The sequence below is a fragment of the Magnolia sinica genome, chromosome 1 (genome assembly GCF_029962835.1).
Source record: "Magnolia sinica isolate HGM2019 chromosome 1, MsV1, whole genome shotgun sequence".
In the NCBI taxonomy this organism is placed as follows: Eukaryota; Viridiplantae; Streptophyta; class Magnoliopsida; order Magnoliales; family Magnoliaceae; genus Magnolia; species Magnolia sinica.
Genome location: NC_080573.1, coordinates 14822512 through 14846833, shown reverse-complemented (window position 1 = coordinate 14846833; position 24322 = coordinate 14822512). Strand labels below are relative to the sequence as shown.

General features: G+C 41.0%; 1 protein-coding gene across 1 annotated transcript; it reads right to left on the bottom strand.

The window, feature by feature from the left end:
* Positions 1–758: 758 nt before the first annotated feature.
* LOC131240746 (aminomethyltransferase, mitochondrial) lies at positions 759–22828 on the bottom strand. The gene is made up of 4 exons (XM_058239189.1): positions 22597–22828; positions 20030–20616; positions 5938–6056; positions 759–1447 (listed from the first exon to the last, which is right to left on the bottom strand). Exons 2-4 carry the CDS (start codon positions 20591–20593, stop codon positions 901–903), a joined length of 1230 nt encoding a protein of 409 aa, XP_058095172.1. The 5' UTR covers positions 20594–20616; positions 22597–22828; the 3' UTR covers positions 759–900.
* Positions 22829–24322: the final 1494 nt, after the last annotated feature.

The window sequence follows — 24322 nt, the reverse complement described above, 5'->3', positions numbered from 1 at the left end:
GAATCGAATCGAGTTCGGATCAGGTACTTGCAAAAACCGGATCGAGTCGAGTTAGACCTAATCCAGTCTGACTTGATGCCCACCTCTAATTCTATAGGAGATGCCCCACCATGGAACTGGTCCGCCAACCACCGAACAAATATGAGGCCCAAGCGATGTATGTAGGACATCCAACCCGTCCACATTACTCCAAGGCATATATATTTATAAACTAGTTGATCCAACAATCAGGTGAGCCACATCACGGGAACAGGATGAGAATGCTGATCTTTGATTTGCAGCGGGGCTGTAAAACAGCCTCATTCTGGGCCTAAGCCTTAACCCAGGCCAGATGAAGGTTCTGAATGGCCTGGATTGTAGATACACTACACGGTGGCCCCTTCACTCAAATCAACAGTAGGTGTTCCCTCTCAACTTGTTCCCCTGGGTGTGACCCATCCGAGTTTTTGGATCTGGCTGACTTTCGGGTACTATGGATAGGTTGAGGTCATGCATCTGATGAACGGGTCGGATATCATGAATACATCATGGGGGTCCCACTTCCGGAGCTTACTATGCCATTGGCTGGCAACATCAAATCATTACCCTTTTCCGCATTCAGAACATCTAGAGAGGAAATGAAGCTAAGTTGGTGAAACAAAAGTTGTGAGAAAATTCATCGATAAAAATCTCTTCCCATCGAAATGCAGTCATCTCCTTATTATGACCGAGTAAAAAAAATAATAATAAGGGAGAAAAAAAAAATAGAAACATGGAACTTCAGCAGAAAAGGAGGGAGATTGTATCACCACCTTCTGAATTCTTGCAAAAGAAGTGTTAATTACAGCATTATAAATTCATCAGAAACATGTCGAATGAAGAAAATTAGAACAGCTCTGAGGGGAGAAATCTTTTCTGCAACTAGGATGGCTTGTAGTACTTTGTAGGAACAAATGGCATCTTCGTGACCACTCCATCATAGGACTTCCCGCGAATCACGATCTTAACCTCAGTGCCTGGCTTGTGGGACCCGGATTTTACATACCCCATCGCAATATTTTTCTTTAGGCATGGACTGAATCCTCCGCTCGTTACCTCCCCAATGCCCTTCCCAGTTCCATCCAATATCTCACTGTGGCTCCGTGGTGGTGGGCCAGAAGAGAAGAAACCAACACGTCTGACTGATGGGCCATCTGCGAGCTGTTTGAGGATTACATCGGCACCCAAGAAACCACCCTCGGCTCTTCTTCTCTTTCCAATTGCCCATGTGAGGCCTGCCTCTACAGGGGTCGTGTGCTGTTCCATGTCATTACCATATAAACACAGCCCCGCTTCAAGACGGAGACTGTCACGAGCACCTAAACCTGTCAGCCTTATCTTCCCTTCCGACTTCTCCAAGATTGCCTTTGTGAGATCTAAAGCATGTTCTGAAGGAACAGAGATCTCAAAACCATCTTCACCAGTGTACCTGGAAAGCACACATGAAAGGAATATCTGAAATCTTCATTGGTTGAAGCATGCATAGCTTGGGGTCAATTGTTGGGACCACAGTTCTAAAACTCGATCAGCTCAACTCGAAATTTGGTCGAGTCAACTCAACTCTGTGAGTTTTGAGCCGAGTATACTAGAAACACAGTCCCGAGATTGACTCAGTCAAGAGTCAAGACCCAGACTTGTCGAGTTGGCTCAAGGTTTAGCGGACTCAATATCTCTCGGTGCGACTTGAACAGAGTCACAAGCCCCCTTTCACTGTCCTTAAGTGATAAAATGTAAAATGACGCCCAAGAGAGTAATGGTTAACAATTGACATGAAATAACAAGAAGAATTCACAAGCAAGAAAATAATTAGAAACTTAATAAGGTGAAGGAACTAGTTCCAAATTCAATCCCTTTTAAATCCTTGACAACTACTGAAATGATTGGTTAAATCCAAGGCATTGGATGCTAACTTGACCTGCCAAAAATAAGCCAACTTGTCCAGTTCAAATGACATTGGCAAATCAAAATGCATATGCTCAAGGAGACCAAGACGGGGGAGGATGAATGCTTCATGTCTAATCACGATCATCAATCAACATATATTACAAAAGAATATTGGATGACAATCACACCTCCAAGATAAGAAGACATCCATAGACATGCCCCTGTGCATTGGAGGTTTGTTTGCCTGAAACAAACCTCTAAATGTGGACAAACATGCAACCTGGCACATTTGTAGGACATCCATACCATGTATCACGTGGGACCCACCATGTATATACTTCGGCCACAACTCACACACATCAACTATCAAGTAGGTGATGCATATGGGGGCATGGGCGCCTAAAATAACTTGCAAACCCTTTCAGGCGATCCATTGTTTCCATACATGTGTGCCCTACCATATAGGGATCGGCCTCATGTAGGGTCCCACCTGATACACAGCTCAGGTGTCCAACACTGATGCCATGTAGGCACTACGTATGCGGAGGTGTGTGTGGAGAGGCGCATGTGGGGTAGCAAACATTTATGTTTATATATGTGTGCTTGTATAAGTATGTTTGTACATACGCATGCATATACATGGTGAATGATTTAGTGGGGAAAGCTCTCACTTGAGGAATCAAAGAAAAGAAGACAACAGACATGAAAACAACGCTTCAAAATCCAATCACATTCAAGCAGTCGACTACTAATACATGGAGGCACAGATTGTCGTTTTCTCTCAATAAAAATCTGGGTTCAGAATGTTTATAAAAACAAAATCCTTTTTCCGCAAAGCCAAAAAATTCAACAAGGTGAATTCTTGAAAAATGAAATGAGTAAGTAAACATGTAATTTACAACAAAACCTAAGTTGTACATGTGACTTGTTGAGATGTAAACAACTCCTTCAGTATGATGAGAACTTGGTAAACCTAAAAGTTCCCATACTTGGGTTGAGTACAAAAATATTTATTTGGTATTTCCACTAGGTTTTTCCAAAAATCAATAAACTCAACCAAATTGTATCAACTAGCCTGAGACTTCACGCCTTTGTTCGTGGATATTAAAATCATAGTGCCACAGAAGTTTCTGTTGTATACATACACCACCTTCTTCCTACACTACAGAAGACATTACCCTCAATTAAACAAAATTCCTGACACGCCAACACCTAAGAATAATAAGCCTTTGAACCCACTCCCCAACACTACAAATAACTGTTGCTAAACTCTTAAGATTTCAGTTATCATGTATATTCTAGAGGCCTAAATAGCCATAAGCATGAGTCTAGATAATACAAACCCCCTTAAGAAGAAAAGGTCACTTGACCGTATGGACAGAAGGTCACCAATAGCACACGGCATCACCTAAGCATTCCAATAAACAACAGAAGACATGGTACAAAATGTTGACCAATAAAATCTTTATAATTTATGAAAATGATACTGGTACTGTTTTGCATGTATTGGTGATATGGAATAATAATGGTCAAGATTCATTCTAATATGATTGATACTCAACAGCTTTGGGGCTGATCAATTCATTCCACGTTTCAAGATTTAGTTGGTCCTAAATGAATCCATTTCATGTGTAATTGCTGGATGGATGGCTGGTCATCCTCAATCCTGGGCTTCTATGACATGGTAGTTCTAGGATCTTTGAAGGAAAGGTGCTGCAGGTTGGAGCCAATGTTACCTAACCCACACACATTTTCCTTTCTAGATCAAGCACTCGAGATTGTGGGTCATTTACAATCTATATTGCTACTTTTGGCAACCCGAGATCCTGGCTCTCTATTCTTACATTGATTAAGTTAATGCAAATTTATACTTACAATGAAGAGATCTATATTTTTGTTTATTTAATTATAAAATAACACCAAGCATGTGGGGTCTATAATAATAACATTCATCATGTCATCTATAAATTGTAATATGATTTCATGTACAAAACTATATTGCATACACAGGGTATATATCGGAGTGATGCACATGATCCTACCCTTAGCATATCACATATTGGAGGAAATAGCATACTGCCTACCCATTGCCATTCCACGTAACAAAGCAAACCACGACTTGGGCAACCTTGGCTGGAGCTTTAAATTGGAGGGCGGGGGCCCTCTTAAATCCTGAGTTTTAACTTTCTCATCATTATATGGGGACCAGGGTGCTATCATGTGTGGGGTTTCAGGATAGTGGGTGTCTCCAGAGCTTATAGTGGAAGCAGGGCTTTGGGATGCTGGGCTTTCTCGCCATTCCTTTTTTTTGTCTCGTGTTTGCTTTTGTTTTGCACTTCTCAAGGTGAAATGACAAGAGGGTCACTTACCTTTTGAGGCCTTTGCCTCCGTAGCTTTCTTTTTGCTTGATAAATCTGAATCATCTTCTAAAATAAAATAAAAAAGTGGCTAAGCATCTCTTCTACTTCACAATACCCATTTGAGAGCAAAATCCTAGATGAAGCACTCTAGGCAAAGAAAAGATTTGCCACACCTCAAGACCAAGGCCCATACCCACAACTCAAGACCAAAGCCCACAGAAGCATCACTGCTGATCAAAACTTTCAAGGGAAAAAGGCATGAATAACACACTTCTACTATATTCATAAAAGAATCTTTACACGTTTATATACCTTTTCCAAAGCAAAAGAAACCTAATTTAATCCTAACTATTAGCTAAATCTAATCCAGAACTGTCCAAACGATTGTGGAACCCAGATCTGTAACTGGACAAAATGGGGCCCACTCTAGGATTTTGTGGGGCCCTCTCCTAAGATGCTTCATATGGGCTCAGGCCCCATGTCATGGAACCTTAGCAACTCGGACATAAACATGGTTTCCAAAAATGGTTGCATATCAGCCGACATAGTAACAAAAACAGTTGCTCCATTATGCGATACGAGGGTGAATTGGTCAGTTATGAAAAAATTTGCTGTATCAGCACCTTCACGAGGCTGATATGGCTGTCACAAGCTGACACTGCCATAAAGGGCCCATTATGAAAGTTCTTATTTTCAAAAGTTCTCTCGTTTTCCCACTCCTTTCTTCATTTCGACCATGAAGGAATCTTAGAAACTAAATTTAAACGAGATCTAGGCCTATTTTGAGGATCAAAACACAAATTTTGAGTGGGACTTGATGAATTAAAGCAGAGTAGACCATTTTGGGAAATATCGGAAGAAGAGGTAAATCATCACTTCTTCTTTTCTTTTTTTACTTTTTTTTTTTTTTCAAACTTCCATTTTCTTTTTGTTATATTTATGTAACAAGCACTAATGCACTAAATAATGCTTAATTTGTGTTCAATTAGGGCCTAATTTGTCAAAACTTTTAGCAGGTGAAGCTGGCACTCTGCGACATAGAACTTTCTTTTGAAAGACTGGCCCATTACACCATTAAATACATGTCCAAAATCAAAAAAGAATTACATATTTGGGATCCTGACATTTTTTAGAATTTTACAGATCATTTTTTTTCCAAAAAAACAAAAAATCAGCTGTTATAGGCCATATCAGTTGATGCATACGCTGGCCAATACGGTTACACAAAGGGTTGATATTCTGTAATTCACAAAAAGTACTGTGAACCAAGTCCCTTTAATATGCAGCATTTGATTTGATTTTATTTTTTTTAATAACTTTTTGCAGTTCTTCAGCAAACAAGGAATTCATTAAAGAAAGACGAAAACCACAAGCACTAGCACCTGCAGGTCTGGCTAAACAACACAAGATGAAGAGAAAATAAGAATGCTTCAAGACCGAGAAATAATTTAGGGTCTAAATTTCTTGTATTTCTTATCCGTGGAGTAATGCCATAAGATGTCATTATATGTCATAAACAAGACTTTCATGATAGTCTTAAATAATAATGCCATTAGATTTTATCATAACTCTCAGTTTATTGAAAAAATTGACAGGGAAAACAAATTTGATTGGAACTGAAAATGCCAGAATAATGCAATCATAACAAGTTCAAAATGAAACAACAGCAACATACCCAGTTCTAGTGAGAAAGCAATGAACCCCATTGATATCCAACATCCGGAACTCGCCAAAGTATACTTTGCTCAAATCATCTTTTGTTAGATGCTGAAGAACTGGTGCAGCAAGAGGACCCTGAGGCACAAGTATCCACAGAAGTTGGGATGATTTTATAAGATTCATGAATCTGAATAGAGAACGAGCAACCCAAAACAGTAATGGATGCATTGAGACCTAGATTTTAAAATGTTATAGAAACTTCTCTCTTGTGTTCCACCTCAAAATGTTCAAACAACTGCATCACAATTAAAGAGAGGATATACAACTAGCACTCCGTGAACATCTGTTAACAGGTGAGAATCCTTTAAACACACTACCAAAATGAGTAACCAACCAAGATCAAGTGTAGAATTGAACCAGACCTAAATCTTAAGACAGCATTGATTTTTAGTACAGCAGAATTGAACGAGAACTAAATCATAAGCCAACATTGATTTGAGTTTCAGTCAATCTGATACGTATGACTGGATACATATCGGCTTGAAGATGACGAGATGAGACAACTATTGGAACTTCACTCAATATGCACATTATGTCATCCAATACAAACTTACATCAACTGTACTGCCTTTCTGCAAGCCAGGAAGTTAATCTGGTGAATACACCCTTAAATAGGTGATGTGCTGACAATCTCCCTTATAGAAAAATCTCACCCATACAGTCAGCAGATCCTTTTTCCTCATTGAATGTGGACCAGTTGACAAACGCATCCATTTTCAGTCCACCAATTGGACAATTAGGATCATCCATTGGACATTTAAGACCATCCAAGGGTGAAAGCTTTTGCTTAGGTTGCTAAATAAGATTTTCATGCTAGTAAACCTGAAAGAAAGAATAAAAGAAAAGAAAAGAAAGAAAGAAAGAAAGAAATTGGGCGCTTCCGAACAGGTGTGTCATGTACAGGCATGAGAAGTCTGTTAACCATCTTTTCTTCCATTGTGAGGTGGCTAAGAAAGTGTGGAACTATTTTCTCTCCTTCTTTGGGGTGGCATGGTCATTCAAGAATTCAATAAGAGATGCGGTGACTGAATGGTTTAGCGGACCATTCAACAAGCTAAAAAAGGCTTGTAGATAATGAGCCTGTTTGGCATTTTATGGGGCATATGAAAGGAGAGGAATGCAAGGATTTTCAAAAATAAGACATGAAGCACTGAAAGTATCTACAGAAGGATTCGAAATATGATTAAAGTGTTGAGGTGTGGAGCCAACACACCAAATCTCGACCACGCTGCTTGACCGATCGAGGAGCTTGCTCAACCAGTCGAGGGCTCGCTCGACTCAAAGTCCAGCGAGCCCTGTTTTGACCCACTCGACCTGTCGAGGGCCCGCTTGACCAGTCGAGGGCCTCTCTCCACTAGTTGTGATTATAACATTTTAGAATGATTCCCCAATCTAAGCTCTGCTCGATTTGAATATTCAGTTTTGTACATGTAAGTAACTTACACGTAGAGCTGTACACGAGTCGAGTCGAGTCGAGTATCGCCCTACTCGTACTCGGCTCTTAACGCCCGAGTGCTGCTCGTACTCGGCTCTACTCGGTCGATGAGCATGGACTCCCTGTTCGTACTCTACTCGCCCGAGTACGAGCCAAGTACGAGTATTAAATGAGTCGAGTCGAGTCCGAGTTTTCGAAGCGAGTTCGAGTACGAGTAGAAATCGAGTCGAGTAGAGTGCGAGTTTTTGAGGCGAGTTCGAGTCAATTGGAATTCGAAGTTAAACTAAACAATAAAAGATATAAAATGCACATAATTTATGATTAAAAAACTTCGATAATTACATTAACATATTTACATTACATTGTTCACTTCAAAATGACAATTTATAACTAATAACCTCCATAAGAGGAGTGTCTTCCTGTATTGTCATCTGATCCATCGGAACTGCTATCTATTTTTTCATATACAAATTGGTTCACTTCCTCTGAGTCAGAAGGCGAAGAGATTTTTCCTTCGTGCTCTTTTACACTTTGAACTAGAATTTTCAAACTTGCTTTATGTGAAGAATTGTATGTAGTACCCATTGCCCTATAAAATTTACCGAGACGAGTCAGGAATTTGAATTTGTTACTCTTTTTTTTCTTCTTGTTTGTCGTACTCGAGTAACTCGACCCTGCTTCAACATCATGTTGTCTTTGACTCGAATATCGCTGAAGTCTAGAAACATCTTCCATACTGCGTTTTAAGGCGAGTTGGAATTGTTCTTCCTCCAAGCCTTTTAATCTGGCTTCCTCCTCTGCATCTTCTGTGGATGTCATTCGTATACTAGATCCAGAAGCAGAAAGTTTGGATGGAGTAAAAGGTTTTCTATTCGAATCTAACAGAGCTTGAAAAAGAATTTGGACATCCTTAGGGGCATTGGGGCATGGTTTTGCATCACCACCTCGACATGACAAGTGTAAGCGAAAGCGATTAGTCTTGTTTACAAACTTTGCGCCACACAAACCACACTTAATCTTTATTTTTCCAGACCTTGGTGGTGATTCAACTAGAGAAGCATAGTCCCAAATGTTTGTCGATGGCTCAGATGACGACATATCTACATTCAATTTTTAATTAAAAAATCAGAATATTGATAAATAAATTGAACTTGATATAAGAACAAAAGAAAGCAATATAAATGTATCAAAAGTCAAAAATAAAAGCAATGAACAGGCATATGTAAATAAATATCAAAGATTAAAAGTTTTCCAAACCACATTCCAAAAGGACCAACACTTTCGTGTTTGTAATTGCAGTAAAATAATATTACAGATCATTTAACATTCAACCAAAAAAAATTACAAAACCGAAAATAATTACTGATCTGTAGGTAGAGACTCGTCACAAATCTCAATCTTCTCGTCTTCATCATCACCATCATTCATATCTCCTCCCCATATTGGGCGCAACCAATCTTGCGTACAAATCAATGCTTCAACTGTATTTGGCGAAAGTGAGCTTCAATACTTGCTCACAACCCTGCTCCCTGTGCTGAATGCGGATTCTGATGTCACTGTTGAAATTGGTATAGATAATATGTCTCGTGCCATCACAGATAATGTAGGGTATTTTGATTCACTAACTCTCATCTTCCACCATTCCAACACATCAAATTTGGATCGCACTACGATTGGCTCCTTGAGGTACATTTCTAACTCTGATTCTTTAGTATCAACTCCCATTTGTGCTTGTGCCAAGTATGATATGTATTCATTTAGCACATTCAGATTACCAGGTACAAAAATATCCGCATCTCTAATTTCTTCAACACCCATTGTAGGTAAAGTATTAACATACGATTTGTACAAATCTTCAAGGGCTTGACGAACCTTAGACGTCTCTGCTACCGCTCTTTCAGTAGGATAAAGCTTTATGAAAATAAAGCTAACCAACCCCATTTTATAACGAGGATCAAGAACAACTGCCAAGGACATCAACAGATGACATTCGTCTCAGTATTTATCGAACTTCGTCTTCATACCAACTGTCATCTGGCATATGAAATTTGGACCCGCACTGGCATTTTTCTGTAGAGCATCCTTAATCTTCCAAAGAGATGGAAGAAACAGATTCATGGTTGGATACTAATTCTCAAAAAAAATCTTCGTGCAATCATAGAAAACTTTGAGAAATGTGTGAACTTATTTTGCTTTGGTCCAATCACCTGTGCTCAGCAACCAAGAATACATTCTATCACGTGCCGCATATTCAGGAAATGTAAGCTGTAATTCCATTGCCGCATCTAACATTTCATAGGTCGAGTTCCAACGTGTACAGATATCCAACTTCAACGTTTTTTTAAATAGCACATTGAAATGTTGGATGATGTCATTCCATACACTCAGTCTCGATAGCGATCCCCTTATATATTTCACACTTTCTCTTATGTTCTCTATAGTGTTGTCAATTGCTTTCAGCCCTTCTTGTACAATCAAATTTACAATATGGGCACAACATCTGACCTGGAATATTTTTCCTTCAAAAAATAAATTTCCTGTAGCCCTGAACTGGTTACGTAAGCATGAAATGACACTGTCATTTGCTGAAGCATTGTCTAAAGTTATTGCTGAAATTTGCTTCTCAATGCCCTAACCTTCTAGACAACTGTAGATGCAATCTGAAATAAGTAAACCAGTATGTGGAGGAGGAAGGTGTTTGAAGTTCAAAATTCTCTTGCATAGTTTCCAATCTTTATCAACATAGTGAGCGGTTAATGAAATGTATCCTTTTCTTTGATTGGACGCCGTCCATAAATCAGACGTCAAAGCTATTTTGGACACTGAAGCCAAAACTTCTTTCAGTTTCATCTTCTCCTTTGTGTACATCTTCATGCTTTCTCTCTCCACTGTGACGCGGGAGACATTCTCGCCCCCAGGATTAAGGAATTGACAGAAAGCCCTAAATCCTTTACTTTCAATCATTTTGAAAGGTTTTTCTTCCAAAATTACTAATCTAGCAAACCACTCATTCAACTTCTCCTTGTCAAACTTATGAGTGGACACTATGCCTTGGGAGTCGTCCCCTTCTGACTTCGTAAATGACAGTATTTGTTGGCCGGGAGGAGGAAGTCTTGCTTTCTTAGGACACGTCTTCAAATGTCTAATCAGATGTGTCGTAGATCCTCCTGGAATCTTGCTGAATAACCCTTTGCAGTGATTACACTTTATCTTCTGTACACCGTTAACTGTCACATCTTCGAAATCATCCCACACTGCTGATCTCTTCTTCTTCCCTTTGCATGCGGTTGACGTGTCTGTGTCTCCCTCTACTATTAGAGGAGATGTGGCCGATGCACCCATTCCAGGGGTATTTGGGCTTTCGTCTTGACTAGCCATCTATAAAATAAAGTTCTCGATATGTTATACGGCTATACCTAGGGGCTAGGGTCCTAGATGGCTAGACCGACCGCTAGACGGGCATAATTACTTAACTGTCTAAATCAGTCACCCATTCAAAGTTAGATAGATTGTAATGCTTCATTTTTCAATTTAAATGCTACGACGAAATTCCGGCAGCATCTAATCTTGTATTTGATTCGCATGTCAATCATCAACACAAAATGTGGACATTTGACAACGGAAATAAATACATGAAATATATCCAGAGAGAAAAAGAAGAGACGAAACCAGAACAGGCATATGCATTTAAATTGGAATAAATGAAGACATTACAATCTAACCCTGAATTGTCCAAAAAGGGACAATTTGAGAATTTCTATGCATCCAAGAACACACTGAATCTATGTCTGGCAACATAGAAATCCTCAAATGGGCAACCGATTATCTTATACTACAAGTCTACAACTAAAACAATACAAATAATTCATATCTATGCAAACAATGGAGCATGCTGAAATTGACATTTATCATCTAGCTAACTAATAACAAAATGTCAAATAAAAAACCAAAGGCATCTTAAAGTGGTAGCATTCAACACTAACGGTTTCATTAATTGTTAGCCCTATCCACTTATTAAGTGGATCACATTTAAAGATCTTTATAAACAAAAGCTACTCTGACTTTGATAGGCCCACCATGATATTAATTGAAGACCCACGATAGGCTTAGAAATAAACAAACAAACAAAATGATGACTTGTAAGTTGTAATTGAGGTGGGCCACACACTAAAGTAAATAATTGGGAGTGAGATGTTCACCTTTGATTAAAAAATTTCTATATTAACAATTTCTAACATATGTTAAACAATTTCTATATTAACATATCAGGTTAATCCCAAAACTATATTTTGACCATACAGGATCAAATTGAATATTTTGACCTGGGCCCACATGGCCAATTTGAGACCGAGGGCAGGCTAGGAATTTTGATGGCCAACTTGGTTTGACTCATATACAATTTTAATTCTACCTAATGAAATTCAATACCATTTAATCTGCATTCCTATCAGTATGGATCCGGACTGTCCTGGGTTTGCACTCTCACGTACATCAAGTGATAGGACTGTGTAATTTACCTTTTCAAATCCACAGCCCTGCCCTGTGTACAATGATGAACGGCGATAATCAAGAGTGGGCTACCGCGATGAACTGGGGTTGTTGCAATATATTTCGTACCATAGAAAACCAAGTACATGTAAATTATAGTTGGAGAAAAGGAAAATCAACAATGAGACCAATACAGTCAATGATACAACATGTATGCACGAACTCTACGTGCATCGTTGTCTGAGCTTTTGGAGTGAAGCAGCCCTTTCACTCTCTCATCAAACATGTGAGTCCCACGTTCATGATTCAGACAATTGATCTAATGGCTAAAACATGAATGGTGGATGCACAAGCATCTTCTATCGTGGAAAATCCTAACCCTTAGATCTGTGATCCATTTTCAGTCAATTTAAAATGCCCCACTTTTATATTTGTACGCTAGAGTTGTACATGAACTGAGTTAGCTTGGTTAATTCGGTCAACTCGACTCGGCTTAGAACTTAACTCGAACTTGAGTAGGCTTAGAACTTGACTCAAACTTGACTCGGTTCAAATCAGTTCAACTCGGATCACATTCACTTAATATAAATATTTACAAAATATTTACATTCACTCAATGATACAACATGTATGCAAATGGAAACTGAACTTAGCAATTCACCATGATATCAAGAGAAAACACAAATATTAGGTTAATTTCAAACTATATTAACAATTTCTAACATATATTAGCAATAAAAAATTAAAAAAATAAACCCCATACGGCCACACCTTACCAGGCGAGCAGAAGAGGGACGACCGCCGTGCGTGCGGGCGGGCGATGACGGCGACGGCGAGTGGCATGGCAGGGACGACCGGCAGCTGCGTGCAGGGCAGGGCGATGACGGACGACGGGACGAGTGGCAGCCTGGCAGGGACGAGCTGCGGCACACCGGACGAGTGGCAGGGACGAGCTCCGTCACCGGACAGGGGCACCGGACAGGCCGCAGGGACGAGCGGCACTGCTGGACAGGGGATAGGGGCGAGTGAGAGAGAGAGGGAAGAAGAGGGAGGGCCGGACGGGCGCTGGGAGAGGGAGAGGAGAGAGAGAGAGAGAGAGTTTTTTTTGAACGCTGGCTGGGAGGGAAGGGTTTAGGGCGCTGCTTGAAAAGGACGGGTGGGGCCGTGGGGCGGTGGGGGTAGGGTTTGGGCGCTGTGGAAAATGACGGGCGGGGTAGGGCTTTTTTTTTTCGGGCGGAGTTATATACACAGGTACGAGTCGAGTACGAGTCGAGTACCGAGTCGAGTACTTCTAGACTCGTACTCTACTCGTAATCTAAACGAGTCGTGGAAACCCGCTCATACTCGGCTCTAACTCAGACGAGTTGAGTACGAGTCGAGTATTCCGAGTCGAGTCGAGCGAGTACGCGAGCCTTAGTCTACTCGTGTACAGCTCTAATCACACCTAGGGCTATTGTAGGGTATTTTAAGGTGTATGCAAAGGGTTTTTTCTATACATCCAAAGGAAAAAGATTAGAGAAAAGGGCTATCTTTGTGCATGGGAGCTTCGAAAATGGTTAGTATATTGCTTGTAATCTCGTTTTCTTCATAGTGGAAGTTTGCACCCATGGTTTTTTTCCCTTGTTGGGGTTTTTCCACGTATATTTTGCCTTGTGGTTTGTTGGTATGCTTTGATTCTATCTCTAGATTATACTTCGTCCTGTTTATCGTTTGTGGGTGAGACCAGGGATTGGATCTTGGTTCACTTGCGTTGTTGGCATGCTGTGCAAAACATTGGTATCAAAGCTTTTGATTTAGTTCAAGTGGGAGCAATGACGGAAGAATGAAAGACTAGAATTGAAAATTTTAATGGTTCAAACATTGCCTTCTGGAAGATGCAGATGGAAGATTATCTGTATCAGAAGGACCTCTATATTCCTCTAGAAGGAAAAGAGAAGAAACTAGATAAGATAATAGATGATGAATGGTTTTTATTGAATTGGAAGGCTTTAGGAATGATCCGACTCTTTTTGTCTAAGAGCGTCGCCTTCAATATATCCAAGATGAAGACCACAAAAGAATTAATGCAAGCCCTAACTACGATGTATGAGAAACCATCAGCGTCCAACAAGGTTCATCTTATGAAACGACTATTCAACATGAAGATGTCAGATAGTGGGAGCATGGTTAAACGAGTTCAATATAATCATGAGCCAATTGGAATCCGTTGGCATTGTTTTTGAAGACGAGGTCAGGGCATTATTGATCTTGTCCAGTTTGCCAGACAGTTGGGATGGTTTGGTAATTGTCGTGAGCAATTCTTAAGGGTTGACAAAGTTGAAATTCGATGATGTGGCCGGTCTAATTCTCAGCGAAGAATCTAGAAGAAAGGCATTAGGAGTTTCAAGGGATTCGGGGAATGCTCTAAATGTTAAAGGAAGAGGAAGATCGTTGAACAAAGGAGGCAATAAACACAGACGTTTTAAGTCGAGGAAGAAATCCAAGAAACTGAAAGACAAAGACGGGTGTTGGCATTGCTGGAAGAAGGGGCACATGAAATGTGATTGCAAAACGCTTAAGAAACAAGAAGGAAACTCTCAAGGTGGGAAGGATTCAATAAATCTATTCGAGGAGAGTGACACAAAGGCATTGATCTTATCTCTTGATGCGCGGAATGAGTCTTGGGTCATAGACTCGGGTGCTTCGTTTCATGCCACTTCGTGTAAGGAAGTTCTGCGTGATTATATGTCATTGTCAGGTGACTTCGGGAGAATCTACCTGGGTGATGATGAGCCGTGCAGTCTTGTTGGAAAGGGAGAAGTTCATATAAGTCAGAAAGACGGAACGACTTTGAAATTGAAAGATGTTAAACATATACCGAGTTTGAGACGGAATTTGATCTCAGTAGGGCAGTTGGCCGATACCGGATATGTGACGACATTCACTAATGACTCCTGGAAGATCACAAAAGATGCTTTGGTGATATCTCGAGGCAAGAAGGAAGGTACTTTGTACGTGACTTCAGGATTGTATAGTTCACTCGCAGTCGCATCAACTGGAGTGAATGGGCAGTTATGACATCAGAGGTTGGGACATATGAGTGAGAAAGGGATGAAAGTGCTATTGTCAAAAGGGAAGCTACCAGGGCTAAAGTCTATTGACTTGGAATTCTGCGAGGACTGCGTGTATGGCAAGCAGAAGAGAGTAAGCTTCAAGAAAACGGGACACACTCCAAAGACGCATCTGTTGAAGCTTATACACACTGATGTGTGGGGACTGGCACAGGTATCATCTCTTGATGGTTCACGTAACTTTGTTTCTTTTATTGATGATGCTAGTAGAAAACTGTGGGTCTATTTCTTAAAGCACAAATCTGACGTATTTGATGTATTTAAAAAGTGAAAAGTTATGGTAGAAAACGAGACAAGTAAAACAGTAAAATGTCTCAGATCAGATAATGGGGGAGAGTAATGTGATAAGAGGTTTGAGGAGTATTGTGCAGCAAATGGAATCAAACATCAGAAAACAATTCCAGGGACACCACAGTAGAATGGTGTGACTGAGCGCATTAACAGGACTGTCCTTGAGCGCGCCAGGAGCATGAGGTTACATGCAGGGTTGCCCAAGACGTTTTGGGCAGATGCTGTGAATACTGCCGCATATCTCATCAATAGAAGTCCCTCAGCACCATTGGATGATGGGCTACCAGAAGAAACGTGGACTGGGAAAGAAGTGAACTTTGCACATCTCAGAGTGTTCAGTTGCACTTCATATGTTCACATTGATGCAGAGCATAGAAACAAGCTTGATGCGAAGTCCAAGAGGTGCACGTTTATAGGCTACGGGCAGCATGATTTTGGCTACCGTTTTTGGGATACAGAGAACCAGAAAGTCATCAAAAGCAAAGACGTAGTCTTCAATAAAAAAGTGATACATAAGGACAATGTACAACAAAAACAAAATGAGGCCAATAAGCAAGAATTCGTAGAGTTCGAAGAGTTACTGGACACGAGTGTTACAGTGCCACAAGAAGAGCATGCACAGGAGCATAATGAGGCAGAGCCACAGACACCGGTTGTGAGGTCTACTCGAGAGAGGAGACCCAAGGTCCGATAATCACCCTCCTTACATTATTTACTGCTGACAGATAATGATGAACTAGAGTGTTTTGACGAGGCATTACAGTCAGATACACGGGTTAAGTGGGAGCAGGTCATGGATGATGAGATGGACTCTCTTGAGTCAAATCGTACGTGGGAACTAGTCACTTTACATAAGGCTAAGAAAGCTCTTCATAACAAGTGAGTTTACAGACTGAAGGAGGAGCACGATGGTTCAAAACGATACAAAGCCAGATTGGTTATAAAAAGGTTTCAATAAAAAGGCATGTATCGACTTCACTGAAATATTTTCACCAGTGGTGAAAATGTCTACAATTCGCATGGTCTTGAGTATAGTGGCTACAGAGGACTTACATCTAGAGCAGCTAGTTGTTAAGACAGTCTTTCTTCATGGGAACCTTGAATAAGAGATATAAATGCATCAGCCGACAGGATACGTGGCACCAGGAAAGGAAAATAAGGTGTGTAGATTAAAGAAGAATCTATATGGCCTAAAGTAGGCCCCGAGATAGTGGTACAAGAAGTTCGACAATTTCATGTCGGGAAACAGTTTTAGTAGATGTCATACAAACCACTGCTGCTATTTGAAGAAGTTTGATACGTCGTACATCATCCTTCTTCTGTACGTTGATGATATGCTTGTGGCCAGATCAAGCATGAAGGACATCTCAGATCTCAAAAGACAACTATCTAGAAAATTTGTCATGAAGAATTTAGGAGCTGCAAAACAAATCCTAGGCATGAAGATAAAGCGTGACATGGAAAACAAGAAATTAGTTTTATCACAGGCAGAGTACATAGCCAAGGTACTTGATCGATTCAGTATGGGAGGTGTTAAGCCGGTTAACACTCCATTAGTAAATCATTTCAAGTTTTGTAAGGAGCAAGGTGCGAAGACGCAGGAGGAACGAGACTACATGGCTAAAGTCTCATACGCGTTAGCTATTGGGAGTCTCATGTATGCTATAGTGAGCACGAGGCTAGATATTGCTCAAGCAGTGGGAGTTGTTAGCAGGTTCATGAACAATCTCGGGAAGGGAAGCTATGAAGTGGATCCTCAAATACCTGGCAAGTACTATGGAAGTGGGGCTGTGTTATGGAGAAACGGAAATCAAATTACAAGGCTACGTAGATTCAGATTTAACAGGAGATATCGACAGCAGAAGAAGTACTACAGGGTATGTCTTTACTTTGGGTAGTGCTGCAATTAGTTGGGTCTCTCGGTTACAGAAGATAGTATCCATCAGTACAACGGAAGTAGAATATGTTGCAGCTACAGAAGTGTGCAAGGAGATAGTGTGGATGCAAGGTTTCATGGAAGAGTTGGGAAAGAAGCAAGCAGATTACAAGCTGTACAGTGACAATCAGAGTGCAATACACTTGGCTAAGAATTCAGCTTTTCATTTAAGGACCAAGTATATTGACATCAGATATCACTTCATACATTCGTTATTGGAAGATGGATCGATTGCTTTGGAGAAGATCCATACAAGTGAGAATCCTGCAGATATGCTGACCAAGGCGGTTACACGGGAGAAACTGAAGTTCTGTTTAGCTTTGATTGGTCTTCAGGCTTAAAGACGGGGAGGTGGTGCACTCTGGATGTAGAAGACGAAGGTTTATGGTGATGTGTCTCCAAGTGAGAGATTGTTGAGCTGTGGAGCCAGCACACCAAATCTCGACCGCGCTGCTCGACTGGTTGAAGAGCCTGCTCGACCAGTCGAGGGCTCACTTGACTCAAAGTCCAGCGAGCCCTATTTTTCACCACTCAACCGGTCGAGGGCATGGCTCGACCAGTCGAGGACCTCTTTCGATTGGTCGAGGGTTACGCAGATTTTGCGCGGATTTGGTGCGGACTGCGTAAATTTGAGACGGTTTTGCAGAGGTGTGAAAGGAAGTTGCCTAAACTATAAATAAGGGTCCTTAGGGCTATTTTAGGGTATTCTAAGGTGTATGTAAAGGGTTTTTTCTATACATCAAAGGGAAAAAGGTTAGAGAAAAGGGCTATCTCTATGCATAGGAGCATCGGAGATGGTTAGTATATTGCTTGTAATCTCGTTTTCTTCATAGTGGAAGTTTGCAACCGTGGTTTTTTTCCCTTGTTGGGGTTTTTCCACATACATTCTGTCTTGTGGTTTGTCGGTATGCTTTGATTCTCTCTCTAGATTATACTTCTTCCTGTTTATCGTTTGTGGGTGAGACAGGAGATTGGATCTCGGTTCACTTGCGGTGTTGGCGTGCTGCGCAACATAAAGTTGGCCATTGTCAAGTAGGTATTCTGAAGCTGGTCGAAGGCAGATCTCATAGGCAGTTGGGAGAGTTTGTAGTCGGATTCTGTAGAAACTGAGTTGTTGTATTTATCCTCTTGGGTTACACCATATGAATTTTGTATCTATCCAAGCCAGGGGGTTATGTGATGATGTAGGACATGAAATTAAATATGGCATGCAAGATTTCAAGTTTTAGATCATACCAATTTTAAACAATCACAAAATTCCACGTCGCACATACGATCAAACATTCAACGAGGGGAATCTACGGGGGTCCAAGCCTACACAAGTTTAGGGCTAGATCAAATAAAATTATAAACCAAACAATGCCCAAAGGAGTGTAAGATTCATCCAATCTTGCAAGCGATTGTACCTCAATTCAAGAGATTCACCATGTTTCAACTCGGGGGAAAATCTAGGGTTTGCGAAAGTTGAAAATACTTGGAATTTGGAATTATCCAGGGTTAGGGTTGGGGACTTAAGGCGAGAGAGGAGAAAAAGGGAAGAAATCCAGAACTTGAGACGATCCACGCTTGTGGACAACAACCTGGCCCAGGCGCACGTGCTTGAGTCCCTGTCCGCACGTGTGCGGGGCCTACGGAATCAGAAAACAACTCCTAGGGTTTAGCCGGCCAGGGGAGGCCCACTCTCACACCAATTTTCGTGTCGATCTGTTGCCCGATGTGTGCGTGGTGCTCCGCCGAAATTTCAGCCTCTTGGAGGGCCAGAATCTAAAAATCTGTTGTGGAAGAGAACTTGGGTACAAGAGCAAGGTGAATCAAAAGATGGAAGGGTTGTGGAAGATGATGGATGTGAGGTATAGGAGGTGGGGACAATTTGGGATGGTTGTGGTTTTGCAACATAATGTAAGCCCTTTGATGAAGGGAGGGTTTCACACCCAATTAACTTCTTCAACTCAGAGGGATAGAGAGGAAGAAAAAACCAAAATTTTATTCATAAACTTCAATAAAAAAAACCTACATAGGGTTGCCTATTTAGAAGAAAACCCTAAACCTCAAAAGCCGCACCATGTGCGCACACTATTACTTAGAGACGAAGTAACAAAAATAACAACTAATCAACGCAATCAAAACCGTTCATGATATTTCTAATAACGATAATGACCAAAACTCAAAATCTTAGATCATCTAGGGTAATGGGCCACGATCATGAGATCCAATGGTGGAATCCCTATGACGATCGAGTCCACTCCAATGCTCCATAGCACGGCCCCCCAAAATAAGAGGTCCTCCATAGATGTCGTCGTCGATCCAGATCAATAGTAGGGCCTTCCTCCTCTTTGAGCACGTGCGTAGGGTGGGGGGCGTGCGCGTGCGCATGACGTCCCCAGCATGTGACCAAACAGTGACATGTCCTAGGGTCTTCGTTTCTCATTTAACATTTTTGTTGCGAATTAACAAATTTGTCGATTCTCAAAAAAGAAAAAAAAAAGATCATCCATTGGGAAGGCAGTTTTGGGGCTTGGCTCATCTATAATGGGGACAATCAAATGAATAATCCAGATCACAGAAAGATGGGACCCACTTAAAAGAAACACTGGCATGAATGCAGAAAAACATTGGTAATTCAGGCCAAGAATTGTATAATACCTCTTCTAAATATATCAAACCCCCACAATCAAAGAACATTCATCCACCATCATCAGTCAATATAAGAACTATGCACTGGAATCAGCAAATATTTTATACAAACAACATGAAGAGAAGAAACAGGAGGTGAAAAAACAGCAGCAACCTGGAGGGCCAGAAGAGATCGCTCATCATGGATATGCCAGTTCACATCCCCACCCTTGGCTTTAAAGCTCTTCATATGAGCCTCAATATGCGCCAAATCCTTGTCCCTGCACCCTGCATTCACAACCAAGTAAATGTAGTCATCCTTCACCTTCGTTATCACTGAATCATCAATCGCCCCTCCCTTCTCGTTCGTGAACACCGTCAGTGTCCCAGTCCCAGGTGCGAGACTTGCAACATCAGCAATCACCAGCGTCTCAAGGAATGGTATGCAGTCCTTCCCCTTGAGACTGAGCCCACACATATGGGAGACGTCGAAGAGCCCACCATTCTCACGGCAATTCAATGTCGAGTCCATTATTGAGTCCTTGTACTGTATCGGCATGCTCCAGCCAGCAAAAGGAACCATCTTGCCACCATGTTCAACATGGAAGTCATAGAGGGCGGTTTTCTTAAGCTGGGCATCAGTGGCAAAGCAGCGGTTGATGATGGCAGATTTCTTGTCAGATTGGGAGAGGCGGCGGGTGATTGATTGTCCGAGCTGCCAAAGAGCTCCTCCTCTCATCTTGTTTATATATAGAGAAAGATCTGACAGCAAAGAGAGCACTTGTAAGGCCACAGTTTGCAAATGCAGAATCGCAATGGAAAAGGCCAATCTAGTGAACTGACTACTGAGTGATTTCAAGTTTATTTGGAATCTATCATCATCAGCAACTTATCCCAATTAATTGGTGTCAGCTATTTTTTGGAACCAATATATTTATATAATTTAAAATTATTAAAAAGCTTTAAAAACTAATAATAAGAGAAGATTTAGAATACACAGCCTGATAACCAAAAGGAGAAGCCTGCTTTCTGGAGAGAGAAATGATCACAAAAGTCATGCATTCAAGCTGTGGGGCCCACCCATGATATGCATGTGGAATCCAAATTGTGCATCTAGTGCACCTCATGTTCACCATGCATTCCACGAATCATCCCAATCCAAAACTCAGTTTAGGACATGAAAAAACACAGAGCAACATACAACCACACCCAATGTTGTCATGTGCGACCGCATATGCACATATCCATATGCAGATCGCATATGCGATCATGGAACAGATGCGATGTATGTGATTGCATACGGTATATGCAATCACATATTGGCCATGGCACATTAAATTTATTTATTTAAAAAAAAATTTGCAAAAAAAATAATAATAATAATAAATTGCCTATAAAAAGTCTTCCAAACCTCCTCGATTTGCAATATTCTCACCCTGAAACTCTCTCTCTCTCTCTCTCTCTCTCTCTCTCTCATTTCAAGATTCAAGCACTTTCAAGTTTCAAGGAGTTTCAAGGAAGATAGCTTGTTGATTTTCTGCAATAATAAATAAATAACTTGTTGATTTTGTGGTTACTTCTTACTTATTAACTATATTGTTGAATGTTGATGACTAGATGTTTAATTCATTGTTTAATTGATTTTATTTCTCTCAAATGTATTTTAAATATGTAAAATTAGTTATTTATTAAATTAGAAAAAAGTTCCCCTTAGTCTCTTAAATTTTTTTACTTTTTTTTTTTTGAAAATTTCCCTTTTTTCGATTTTTTTTTTATAAACTTTTCGAGGAAAAAAAATATGTGGTCGCATGTGTGATTGCATATGCGCATAGGCATATGCAATTGCACATGATCGCATATGCGATTCAACAACATTGACCACATCTAAAACCTATATATTCACTTGTAGCCCTCGTGAGTTTTGGAATGGCGTAAGTTTCAGTTTGTCCCTTCACCCTGGTAGGACGCATCTGATGACTGGATTGGATGACATGTATACGACACGATGAAGCCCACATTTCATATGGAAATTTCTAGGATGAGCTTCCCCTTCTCCCTTTGGTGTGGCCAACCTGAGTTATGGACCAGGCTGGATTTTTGGATCAGCACATATAAATATCTAATGGATGGGTTTGATGGCTCTCACACATCATGGTGGACCCACACAGCTCAAACATCCGATAATTACCATTCAGGCATATGTGATCATTCCCCGGTGGTAATCCAACTGTTGATCTGACCAATCCGCATCACCAATGGTTCAACCCCATCGGATTATCCTAATCACCTGATTGGTGAACACTTCATTAAACAGGGACTACTGTATCCATTCTCCGCGGCACAGTTTCAGATAACTAGTCAGACGGGTTAGAATCGCCAAATGGAACAGATTCTGAGAATTCCTGATCCCAAGGTAAACCCACCAGGCAAACATCAACCCTATCATAAAGGCCGTTCTTTTGATTTCTCATTTTCCAGGATCGCCTGATCCCATTGTATCAGCAGCTGATCCACAAAACAACTACAGAAACAGCATGAGAAACGGCCAGTTCCCGTAGATCTCATTGTGAATTAGTTCAGGTCTAAATTCGATGCAAAATAGCCTGAATTGACGAGCTTATCCGAGAAATTTATAAACAAGCAGATAACAATGATAATGATAACAATCTGGAAATAGGCTGAGAAGATACGCAGGAATGCAGTTTAAATGTTTGAGAGAAATCCAGAGAGAGAGAGACTGACCTTAATGTGGGCGTTTGGTGCAGTGGTGAATGAAGAATGCAGCGCGTATGGTTTTTGTTTTAAAAGCGAATCTAAAAAGGAGATTTTGGTGAGTTGGTGAGTGGATTAGAGGACCATTTCTACTCTCCCGCAATAGAGGAATGGGGGTGTTTGCTAAATTTCAAGGGCTATAAATATAAAATAAGGTTGGTGAGGGTGTGTAGTGGGTGGAGGAGGCTTCCTCGCCGAATCGATATTGGATAGCTAATCTCATCTCACGAGTGAGTGGCCATCTTTACCTGACAAGATACCGCCGTTTTAGCAACTCATCTACCGTACACGTAAAGGGATCTGATTGGCCGACTAGTGGGGTCCATTTCAGGATGATGCATTCCAAAAAACAATTTGAGTGATCGAACGATCTCAGCCGTTCGATTTTTAACAGATGGTTGGGAAATTCCATCAGCGGTCTACATTCGACTGGCAAAATCAGGACGTTAAGATCGACCAATCGTCTGAATTGCGGGATGTTTATGACAGGTGTACGGTGGATGAGTGACCACGATTTTTCTGAGAGTTGGTGATGTTTCGGGTCCTTTGAGGCTGCGCCTCAGCAAATGGACGCGGATTGCGTCCTGCCCCGGCCCGTCTCCAGCTGGGAACGGGCAGAAGCTTTGAGTGGCCACCGTAATGTATGGGTCTTATCCACACCGTCCATCCATGTTTTCGTATCATTTCATGGTATGAACCAAAAAATTAGTAGATCCAAGTCTCAAGTGGACTACAAAATGGGGATTAAACTCTTACCGTTGAAAACTTCCTGGGGCCACAGAAGTTTTAGATGGAGTTTATATTTGTTTTTTATCTTCATCCAGGTATATGCAACTTTATGAATAGGTTGGATGGCAAATAAACATTACGGTTTGCCCTAGAAAATTTTCAACGGTGAGAATCATTATCACCGCTGCCTCCCTTGGTGTGGTCCACTTGCGCTCAAATATGCCTCATTTGTTTACATCATGCCTTAAAATGATACGAAAAAAATTGATGGACGGTGTGGATAAGACATAGCACTACGGTAGCCACTCAAAGCTGTGCTCGTTCCCAGCTGGAGACGGACGGGGGTAGGACGCAATCCGCGTACTCAGCAAATGTACAATTTGCTGAGGCTTTCGCGGGTTTGTGAGGCGCGGATGAGCAATTACCCGGGTAGTGGGTGTTACCTTTACCACATGGACATCTTGATAATATTTTATAAATCCATGCTGTCCATCCGTTTTTCCGGCCCACTTGAGAACATGGTACCAAAAATTAAGCAAATACAATTCTCAGTGGACCACACCACAGGAAATAGTGGTAATTGAACGCCAACCATTACAAAATTTCTAGGTCCATCATAATGTTTATTTTCCATCCAACCTGTTGATAAGGTCAATCAGAACTGGATGAAGGGAAAATACAAGGATCAGCTTGATCCAAAACTTCTTTGGCCCACAAAAAGTTTTTAACGGTCATTCAACACTTTTTCCAGTGGTGTGATCCACCCGAGATTTCGATCTGCTTTAAGTTTTAGAATCACATGGTAACATGATCTGAAAAAACGGATGGACAGGTAGATATATAGAATATTCATCAAGGTAGGCCTCACTCGGTAAGAGTAACACTCACTAAGTGTTGCCCGGCTGATGCCAGCTCCGCCCCCGATTTGGTGAGACCGGGAAATAACCAGACCTGTGGGGTTGGAAAC